The following is an 11829-nucleotide window of genomic DNA, read 5'->3' as shown; positions in this document are numbered from 1 at the left end:
CCTGGACCAAACCTGGCACACGGACCTGATATGTCCACATTTGAATACTGGTGGGTTTTGAGGGGAATTGGCCTGGACATTTTGGAGTTGTAGGCAGTGGGATGTATAGTTCACCTGCAACTTAAGAGCACCGTGAACCCAAACACCGAAGGAGCTGGACCAAACTTGCCACACAGACCTGATATGCCGAAATTTGATGACTGGAGGGGTTTGGGGGGAACTCACCTTTCTTTCTGGGAGTTGTAGCTCACCCACAACCTTTCTGGGAGTTGTAGTTCACCCACAACCTTTCTGGGAGTTGTAGTTCACCCACAACCAGAGAAAATGTGTCCTCCACCAATGATGGACCTGGACCAAACTTGGCACACAGACCTGATATGTTCAGATTGGATTACTGGAGGGGTTTGGGGGGAACGGGCCTTCCTTTCTGGGAGTTGTAGTTCACCCACAACCTTTATGGAAGTTGTATTTCATCCACATCCAGAGAAATCGTGACATCCACCAATGATGGATCTAGACCTAACTTGGCACACAGAACCCCCAGGACTACTCAACCTACTGGAGGGGTTTGAGAGGGCTGACTCACCATATTGGGAGTTGTAGTTCACCCCACAGCCAGAAAGCACACTGAACCCCACCCATGATGCATCGAGAGCAAACTTGCCGAATATTACACTCTTTAAGGACTGATGGAGTTTCTCGGGGATAGCCTGGCGCGATGGGAGCTGTAGTTAAACATAAAGGCAGGACTACGTAAATACAAACAATATCTTGAAAATTCAGTTGCAATCCATCCAACATACTCAAAGTTGACAACCATACCATCCTAAAATTATTTATATATGTGTGTGTGTATCTGAATATAAAATATTACTATATTATATAATTATATATATAATTATAAAATATTATATAATTATATAATATAATTCTATTAGACAAATTTTCCCCCCGTTTGGTGTATTTTTGGACGAGAAAATAGGTAAGAATAAATAATGATGATGATGATATATAATAGTAAGAAATAGTAATATAATAATAGCAATAATATAAAATAATAGTCAGAAATAGTAATATAATAATAGTAAAAATAGCAATAATATAAAATAATAGTATGAAATAGTAATATAATAATAGCAATAATATAAAATGATAGTAATAGCAATAATTAAAATAATAATAAGAAATAGTAATATAATAATACCAAGAATATATAATAATAGTAAGAAACTAATATAATAATAGAAATAATATAAAAATAGTAATATAATAATAGCAATAATATAAAATAATAAATGGTAATATAATAATAGCAATAATATAAAATAATAGTATGAAACAGTAATATAATAATAGCAATAATATAATAGTAATATAATAATAGCAATAATATAAAATAATAGTAAGAAATAGTAATATAATAATAGTAAAAATAGCAATAATATAAAATAATAGTATGAAATAGTAATATAATAATAGCAATAATATAAAATAATAGTAATATAATAGCAATAATTAAAATAATAATAATAAATAGTAATATAATAATACCAAGAATATATAATAATAGTAAGAAACTAATATAATAATAGAAATAATATAAAAATAGTAATATAATAGCAATAATATAAAATAATAGTAATATAATAGCAATAATATAAAATAATAAATGGTAATATAATAATAGCAATAATATAAAATAATAGTATGAAACAGTAATATAATAATAGCAATAATATAAAATAATAGTAAGAAATAGTAATATAACAATAGCAATAATATAAAATAATAGTAAGAAATAGTATAATAATAGCAACAATATAAAATAATAGTAAGAAATTGTCATAATAATAGCAACAACATAAATAATAGTAATATAATAGCAATGATATAAAATAATAGTGAGAAATAGTAAAATAATAATAGCAATAATATAGTAAGAAGTAGTAATATAATAATAGCAACAATATAAAATAATAGTAAGAAATAGTAGTAACAATACAAAATTATAAGAAAATAATATAATAATAGCAAATATAAAATAATAGTAAGAAATAGTATAATAATAGCAATATTATAAAATAATAATAGATCATAATAATAGAATATATTATTTTCCATTATTATTATTTATTGCTATTATTAAGAGCTTATTTGCATCCTTATTATGAAAAATAACGTATTATTATATAATTTCCCCTCTGTTATTATAATTTTATATTATTGCTATTATTATTATTATTATTATTATTATTATTAGTGTGTTGCTAATTTATATCATTATTACCATTATACTGGAATCCATTTTTCCTCTATTATTGTTAATAATATATATTATTAGAACCTTCTAATATTATTATTATTATTAGAAAGGACACAAAGAGACGCAATCATTTTTGTTTGTTTGTATTGATAATATATATTATATATTATATCTATATAATTCCATATTTATGGGAAAGAAAAAAAAAGCTAGAAACTTCCGGGAAACAGTTGTGCGTTTTTGCTTGTTGTGCTTCTTGCGGCGTCTGGAAGAGGAAGTGGTGGAGGAAGTGGAAGAGATTAAAGAGGAAATAAAGTGGAAGACTGGTGGAAGAAGCGGAAGACTGAAGGAGAAAGATTAGAGGACGTGGGGGAAGAAACAGAAAAGAAAAGGGGAAATGAAGCGGAAGGGGAAGTAAAAGACTGGAAGAGGAAGTGGAAGAGATAAAAGAAATGAAGTGAAAAACTAGAGGAGGAAGTGGAAGACTGAAGGAAGAAGTGCAGGAGGAAGCAGGAGAGATAAAAGGAATGAAGAGGAAGTGGAAGATAAAAGGAAATGAAGTGGAAGACTTAGAGGAAGAAGAGGAAGTGGAAGACTGGAGGAAGAAGAGGAAGTGCAGGAAGAAGCAGGAGAGATACAAGGAATGAAGAAGTGGAACATAAAAGGAAATGAAGTGGAAGACTTAGAGGAAGAAGAAGTGGAAGACTGGAAGAAGAAGAGAAGCGGAAGTGGAAGGAATTAGAAGAGGAAGAAAAATGAGAAGTAGAAGCAGAAAAGGAAGAAAATGAAGGAGAAAGAAGAGATAAAGTGAAACAAGGAAGTGGAAGACTGGAGAAGGAACAGAAGAGGATGTGGAAGACTAGAAGAGGAAGTAGAGTTGGAGGAGGAATTAGAAGAGGAGGAAGAGGAAGCAGAGAGGAAATAAGGAAGAGAAGAAGCAAAGGAGGAAATAGAAGAGAAAGAGATAAAAGGAGGAGGAAGTGGAGGAGGAATTACGACTTGATGGAGGAAGAAGAAGCGATAAAGGGAAATGAAGAAGAGGAAGTGGAGTGAGGATGTGGAAAAGGGGTTAGAGGACGAATCCAAAGAGGCAGAAACAGAACAGGAAGAAGAGATGAAATGAGGAAGTGGAGGGGGAAGAGAAAAGGAAGTAGGGGAGGAATTAGAGAAGGCGGAAGATGATGGAGGAAGCATTAGAAGTGCAATTGGGAGGGGAGAAAGACATGCAGGAGCAGGAAGAGGAAGTGGAGGAGGAAGAAATAGAAAAGGGGAAAAGGAAGAGTCAGAGGAGATGAAGGAAGTGGAAATGGGGACGAAGCAGAAGAGGAAGAAGAAAAGAGGAAATGGCGCAGAGGAGAAAGAAGTGATGGAGGAAGTGGAAGTGGAATCGGAAGAAATAAAAGGAAGTGGAGGAGGTAGAGAAGGAGTGGAGGGGGAAGCTAAAGAGGAAGAGATGGAAGCAAGGGAGAGGAAGAGAACGAAAAGGGGCAGGAGAGGAAGTGGAGGAGGAAGCTAAAGAGGAAGAGATGGAAACAAGGGAGAGGAAGAGAATGAAAAGGGGCAGGAGAGGAAGTGAAGGAGGAAGCTAAAGAGGAAGAGATGGAAACGAGGGATAGGAAGAGAATGAAAAGAGGCAGGAGAGGAAGTAAAGGAGGAAGCTAAAGAGGAAGAGATGGAAACGAGGGAGAGGAAGAGAACGAAAAGGCAGGAGAGGAAGTGAAGGAGGAAGCTAAAGAGGAAGAGATGGAAACGAGGGAGAGGAAGAGAATAAAAAAGGGCAGGAGAGGAAGCGAAGGAGGAAGTTAAAGAGGAAGAGATGGAAACGAGGGAGAGGAAGAGAACAAAAAGGGGCAGGAGAGGAAGTGAAGGAGGAAGCTAAAGAGGAAGAGATGGAAACAAGGGAGAGGAAGAGAATGAAAAGAGGCAGGAGAGGAAGTGAAGGAGGAAGCTAAAGAGGAAGTGATGGAAACGAGGGAGAGGAAGAGAATAAAAAGGGCAGGAGAGGAAGTGAAGGAGGAAGCTAAAGAGAAATAGATAAAAGAGGAAACAAGGAAGGAGGAAGGAAGCGCGGAGGAAGCGGCTCCGGAAGAACGGGACCGAGTCCCTGGAAGGGTTTCCTGAAGCTTCAAGTGTTGCTCCAAGGGCCGTCTCGTAGTCTATTGCTTTGCCCGGCCTCCGGGAAATAGGAAGGAAGTAGAGAGGAAGTCGCAGGAAGGAAGTGTATCGATTTCCCGTCTTCTTTGGAGTCCCTTCCTTGCCTTCCCTGGAAGTCCTTTAGGCAGAGGTTAGGCGGCCATCTTTCAGGAGGGATTGGATTGTGTCTTCCTTTAAGGGGTTGGACTGGATGGCCCTTGGGGGTCCCTCCCAACTGCTATTATTAGTATTATTATTGTTATTCAGAGGCTGGGAGACCATCTGTTGGGAGGGATCGGGTTGTGCTTTTCCTTCTTAGCAGGAAAGGGGTTGGACTGGATAGCCTTTGGGGTTCCCTTCCTACTTTGGCCCTGCTGGGGTTCCATTATTATTGTTGTTGTTGTTATTATTATTATTATTATTATTATTATTATTATTATTCAGAGTCTGAATGGCAGAATGGATGACCTTTGGGGTTCCCTTCCTATTTTATTACATGGAAATCTACGGAGTTGGACTGGATGACCTCTGGAGGCCCATCCAACTCTAGGAGCCTATTATTGTTATTGTTATTATTATTAGTCAGTCAGAATAATAGGACAAGATGACCTCTGTAGAGCCCTCCCAGATCTAGGATCCTGTTGTTGTTGTTGTTGTTGTCGGAATAATAGGTCTAGATGACATTTTGAGGGCCCTTCCAACTCTTGACTCCAATAATAATAATAATAATAATAATAATAATAATAATAATGCCAAGTCTGAATAAATGGGCTAGATGATCTTTGGAGGGCCCTTTCAGTGCTAGGATTCCATTATTATTATTACTATTATTATTATTCAGTCCGAATAATTGGACTAGATGTCCTTTGGAGGGCCCGCCCAACTCTAGGATCCAATAATAATAATAATAATAATATGATGCAGAGTCCGAATCAATGGGCTAGATGGCCTCTGGAGGGCCCTCCCAAGTCCAGGACCCAATAATAATAATAATAATAATAGAAATAAAAATTAATAATAATAATAATAATAATAATAATAATATGATGATGATGATGATGATGACTCTGAATCATTGGGCTAGATGGCCTCTGGAGGGCCCTCCCAAGTCCAGGACCCAATAATAATAATAATAATAGAAATAATAATAATAGAAATAAAAATTAATAATAATAATAATAATAATAATAATAATAATAATAATAATATGATGATGATGATGATTGGGCTAGATGGCCTCTGGAGGGCCCTCCCAAGTCCAGGACCCAATAATAATAATAATAAATAAAAATTAATAATAATAATAATATGATGATGATGATTATGATGATGATGATGACTCTGAATCATTGGGCTAGATGGCCTCTGGAGGGCCCTCCCAAGTCCAGGACCCAATAATAATAATAATAAATAAAAATTAATAATAATAATAATAATAATAGAAATAATAATAATAATATGATGATGATGACTCTGAATCATTGGACTAGATGGCCTCTGGAGGGCCCTCCCAAGTCCAGGACCCAATAATAATAATAATAATAATAATAATAATAATAATAATAATAGAAATAAAAATTAATAATAATAATAATAATAATAATAATAATAATAATAATATTATGATGATGATGACTCTGAATCATTGGGCTAGATGGCCTCTGGAGGGCCCTCCCAAGTCCAGGACCCAATAATAATAATAATAAATAAAAATTAATAATAATAATAATATGATGATGATGATTATGATGATGATGATGACTCTGAATCATTGGGCTAGATGGCCTCTGGAGGGCCCTCCCAAGTCCAGGACCCAATAATAATAATAATAAATAAAAATTAATAATAATAATAATAATAATAATAATAATAGAAATAATAATAATAATATGATGATGATGACTCTGAATCATTGGACTAGATGGCCTCTGGAGGGCCCTCCCAAGTCCAGGACCCAATAATAATAATAATAATAATAATAATAATAATAGAAATAAAAATTAATAATAATAATAATAATAATAATAATAATAATATTATGATGATGATGACTCTGAATCATTGGGCTAGATGGCCTCTGGAGGGCCCTCCCAAGTCCAGGACCCAATAATAATAATAATAAATAAAAATTAATAATAATAATAATAATAATAATAATATGATGATGATGATTATGATGATGATGATGACTCTGAATCGTTGGGCTAGATGGCCTCTGGAGGGCCCTCCCAAGTCCAGGACCCAATAATAATAATAATAATAAATAAAAATTAATAATAATAATATGATGATGATGATGACTCTGAATCATGGGACTAGATGACCTCTGGAGGGCCCTCCCAAGTCCAGGACCCAATAATAATAATAATAATAATAATAATAATAATAATAATAATATAGGATCCTATTATTATTTTGAATAATTAGGCTAGGTGACCTTTGGGGGGGCCCGGGGTCAGTCGGGGTCAGTGACCTTAGCGGCCCTCTTCCTGGGGGTCGGCTTGTGCGGCCAGGCCCTGGAAGCTGACCAGTTGCTTCATCTGCTCGGGCTGCATGGAGTGCCGGCGCAGTAGCCGCTTGGGCTTGGGGGAAGAGGAGGAGGAAGTGACCGCTGCTGCTGCGGCCAGTGGGGAGAGGCCCTTGGTGGGCCGGAGCAGGGGGTGGGGGGGCAGGTGGAGCGGGGGCAGGAAGCCCGGCCGGGCGGGGCCAAACAAGGGGTCGCTTGGGGTCAGCGCCGTCCCGGAGCCCCTGCGATGACCGCTGGGTGACGTGCTGGACTTTGGCTCTCGCTTTGACCTCAGGTGACCCTCCGACGGCCTCGGGTAACCTTCCGAAGCGTTGCTGTCCGGCTCCTCCTCGTCGTCGTCTACGGCCACCGCTTTGACCTCTTGACCTTCCATGCTGTGCCGCCTGGACAGCGGCGGCCTTTTGGAGAGGCTCAGGCCGTTCATCTCGACGGTCAGCCGCTCCTGGGCGGAAGGGGCCACCAGGCCCCAGGGCTCCGAGTTGAGCCGCTTCAGCGTCTTCGGCCGAGGCTTGCTGACCTTCGCGTCGTCCGGTTTGGGGTCGAAGTTGAAAACGTCCCGCTCCTCGTCCTTCTCGACCCCGCGCAGGCGGATGTCCGAGGGCGACATGCAGAAGGCCGGCGAGGGCGGGGCGTTCAAGTACTGCTTGGTCTTCTTGGTCCCGGAGGGCGAGGTGTCCGTCGTGATGATGATGACCTCTTGACCTTTGGCCTTGCAAGCGTCCAGCAGGACCTGCAGGGTGGCCCGGTCGCCGTAATTGAGGGCGTGGATCAGGGCGGAGGCCCCCGAGTAGTCCTTGGCGCTGGGGTCGGCCCCGTGGTCCAGCAGGACTTGGGCCACCTCGGCCCCGGCCCCCGAGGCGCAGGCGTGGACCAAGGCCGAGCGCCCCGCCTTGTCCGGGATGTTGGGGTCGGCCCCGTGAGCGGTCAAGTAGCGCACCATGCGGGCCTTGCAGCGGGGGTCGGCGTAGGGGGCCGCGCAGGCCGCCATCAGGGCCGTCTCCCCGCCCGCGTTGCCCTCGTTGATGTAGGCGCCCCCCTCCAGCAGCAGGCGGGTCAAGCGGAACTGACCGCGCCAGACCGCTGTCAGCAGGGCGTTGCCCTCCGGGTGGACCATGGCCGAAGCGGGACCGGGGGCACCGGGACAGTAGCCCTCAGCCGGAAGGAGAGGAGGAAGGGGTCATCTCAGGGCGGCGGGAGCAGGAAAACACCTACGGGAAAGAAGAATAACAGTAGTAGTAGTAGACCAGTAGTAGTACTAGTAGTAATAATAATAGTAATAATAATAGGAAGAGGAAGGGGTCATCTCAGGACGGTGGGAGCAGGAAAACACCTACGGGAAAGAATAATAATAACAGTACTAGTAGTAGACCAGTAGTAGTAGTAGTAGTAGTAGTAGTAATAGTAATAATAATAGGAAGAGGAAGGGGTCATCTCAGTGCGGCAGGAGCAGGAAAACACCTACGGGAAAGAATAATAATAACAGTAGTAGTAGTAGTAGACCATAGTACTACTACTACTACTACTACATCTCACCCTGAGATGACCCCTTCCTCTTCCTATTATTATTACTACTACTAGTAGTAGTAGTAGTAATAATAATAGGAAGAAGAAGGGGTCATCTCAGGGCGACGGGAGCAGGGAAACACCTACGGGAAAGAATAATAACAGTAGTAGTAGTAGTAGACCAGTAGTAGTAGTAGTAGAAGTAGTAATAATAATAGTAATAATAATAATAGGAAGAGGAAGGGGTCATCTCAGGGCGACGGGAGCAGGGAAACACCTACGGGAAAGAATAATAATAGTAGTAGTAGTAGTAGTAGGCCGTAGTAGTAGTAATAGTAATAATAGGAAGAGGAAGGGGTCATCTCAGGGCGGTGGGAGCAGGAAAACACCTAAGGGAAAGAATAATCATAATAGTAGTAGTAGTAGTAGACCAGTAGTAGTAGTAGTAGTAGTAATAATAGTAATAGTAGTAATAGGAAGAGGAAGGGGTCATCTCAGGGCGGCGGGAGCAGGAAAACACCTACGGGAAAGAATAATAATAATAGTAGTAGTAATAGTAGTAGTAATAGTAATAATAATAGGAAGGGGTCATCTCAGGGCGGCGGAAGCCGGAAAACACCTAAGAGAAAGAATAATAATAGTAGTAGTAGTAATAGTAGTAGACCAAAGTAGTAGTAGTAGTAGTAGTAGTAATAATAATAATAATAATAATAATAATAATAATAATAATAGTAATAATAATAGGAAGAGGAAGGGGTCATCTCAGGGCAGCGGGAGCAGGAAAACACCTAAGGGAAAGAATAATAATAATAATAATAATAATAGGAAGAGGAAGTGGTCATCTCAGGACAGCGGGAAATAATAATAATAATAATAATAATAATAATAATAATAATAAGATGATGATGATGATGATTATGATGATGACTCTGAATAATAATAATAGAGGTGGGAGGGACAATAATAGAGGTGGGAGGGATAATATAATAGTAATATAATAGTAATAATATATGGTAATATTAATATAATAATAATAGGAAGAGGAAGGGGTCATCTCAGGACGGTGGGAAATAATAATAATAATAATAATAATATACCATAATAATATAATAGCAATATAATAGTAATAATATATGGTAATATTAAAATAATAATAATAATAATAATAATAATAATAATAATAGGAGGAAGGGGTCATCTCAGGGTGGCAGGAGCAGAAAGGGAAAGAATAATAATAGTAATAATAATAATATACCATAATAATAATATAATTCCTCCAATTATAATACTAATTGTGGGGAGGGGTCATCTCAGGGCAGTGGGAGCAGGAAAACACCTAAGGGAAATAATAATAATAATAACAATAATAATAATATACCATAATAATAATATAATAGTAATAATATACTGTATACATAAAGATGATGATAATAATAATAATTTAATTCATAATAGTAATAATAATAATAACAACAATAATACTAATAGGATCAACGGTGTAATGCAGCAGCAGAAAAGGCCAATGAACTATTCCAAATTAGCATGTATTACCATATGCATTCAAAATTAACACATATATTTCCGGGTGCTTCGGTTACATAACTGACAGCAAAAAAAAAAAGCAAGAAGGCAAAATGTTAAAATATAACACCTCAAATAACCTCATATCACAACAACAACAACAACAACAACAACTATTATTATTATTATTACTATTATTATTATTATTACTATTATTATTATTATTATTATTATTATTATTATTTCCAACCTCAATAGGCTTTGGAAATCTCATCCTCGTCTCTTTGGTCCAAATTACAGAAAAGGCACAAAATGGGAGATGATGAAAACAATAATAATAATAACAACAACAACAACAATGCATAATAATAGTAATAATAATAGTAATAAATAATAATGCATAATAATAATAACAACAATGCACAATAATGCATAATAATAATAACAATGCATAATAATGCATAGTAATAACAAGGCATAATAATAATAACAATGTATAATAATGCATAATAATAATAATAACAATGCATAATAATAATAGCAATATATAATAATGCATAATAATAATATACATAATAATAATAACAATGCACAATAATGCATAATAATAATAACAATGAATAATAATGTATAATAATGCATAATAATAATAATAACAATGCATAATAAGAATAGCAATACATAATAATGCATAATAATAATATGCATAATAATAATAACAATGCACAATAATGCATAATAATAATAATAATGAATAATAATGTATAATAATGCATAATAATAATATCAATGCATAATAATACATAATAATAACAACAATGCATAATAATAATGCATAATAATAATGCATAATCATGCATAATAATAACAATGCATAATCATGCATAATAATAATAGCAATACGTAATGCATAATAATAATATGCATAATAATAATAATAACAATGCACAATAATGCATAATACTAACAACAATGCATAATAATGCATAATAATAACAAGGCATAATACTGCATAATAATAATAATAATAATAATGCATAGTAATAACAAGGCATAATAATAATAACAATGCATAATAATGCATAATAATAATGCATAATAATACATAATAATAATAACAATGAATAATAATAATAGCAATACATAATAATGCATAATAATAATATACATAATAATAATAATAACAATGCACAATAATGCATAATAATAATAATAATAACAATGAATAATAATGTATAATAATGCATAATAATAATGCATAATAATGCATAATAATAACAATGCATAATACTGCATAATAGTAATAATAACAATGCATAATCATGCATAATAATAATAGCAATACGTAATGCATAATAATAATATGCATAATAATAATAATAACAATGCACAATAATGCATAATAATAATAACAATGCATAACAATGCATAATAATAATAATAGCAATACATAATAATGCATAATAATAACAACAATGCATAATAATAATGCATAATAATGCATAATAATAATAACAATACATAATAATGCATAATAATAATAGCAATACATAATGCATAATAATAATATGCATAATAATAATAATAACAATGCACAATAATGCATAATACTAATAACAATGCATAATAATGCATAATAATAATAATAGCAATACATAATAATGCATAATAATAATATCAATGCATAATAATGCATAATAGTAACAATGCATAATAATAATAATAATAATAATAATAATAATAATAATAATAATGCTTTTGCAATCCCAATAAGGTTTAGGACATGATGATGATATATTTGCAACTTCGATGATGATAATAATATTTTTAGCAACCACAATGCTAAAAAAATGATAATAGGATGATAATTATGCTTTAGCAA

General features: G+C 35.6%; 1 protein-coding gene across 2 annotated transcripts in view; it reads right to left on the bottom strand.

Moving 5' to 3' along the window:
* Positions 1 to 6686: 6686 nt before the first annotated feature.
* ANKRD34A (ankyrin repeat domain 34A) overlaps positions 6687 to 11829 on the bottom strand; it is a 7091-nt gene continuing 1948 nt past the window's right edge. Inside the window, exon 2 of one of the 2 annotated variants that reach the window (XM_067472643.1) lies at positions 6687 to 8131. In XM_067472643.1, the coding sequence (XP_067328744.1) occupies positions 6871 to 8037 (1167 nt within the window). In that variant the 5' untranslated portion in view covers positions 8038 to 8131 and the 3' untranslated portion in view covers positions 6687 to 6870. Of the gene's footprint in view, positions 8132 to 8897; positions 8947 to 11829 lie in introns of those variants that run through there. The other variant, XR_010910412.1, reaches the window with a different exon arrangement.

The sequence above is a fragment of the Anolis sagrei genome, chromosome 12, assembly GCF_037176765.1.
Source record: "Anolis sagrei isolate rAnoSag1 chromosome 12, rAnoSag1.mat, whole genome shotgun sequence".
Lineage (NCBI taxonomy): Eukaryota > Metazoa > Chordata > Lepidosauria > Squamata > Dactyloidae > Anolis > Anolis sagrei.
Note: the sequence above shows the minus strand (reverse complement) of the source record. Positions and strands in the feature narration are given on the sequence as shown.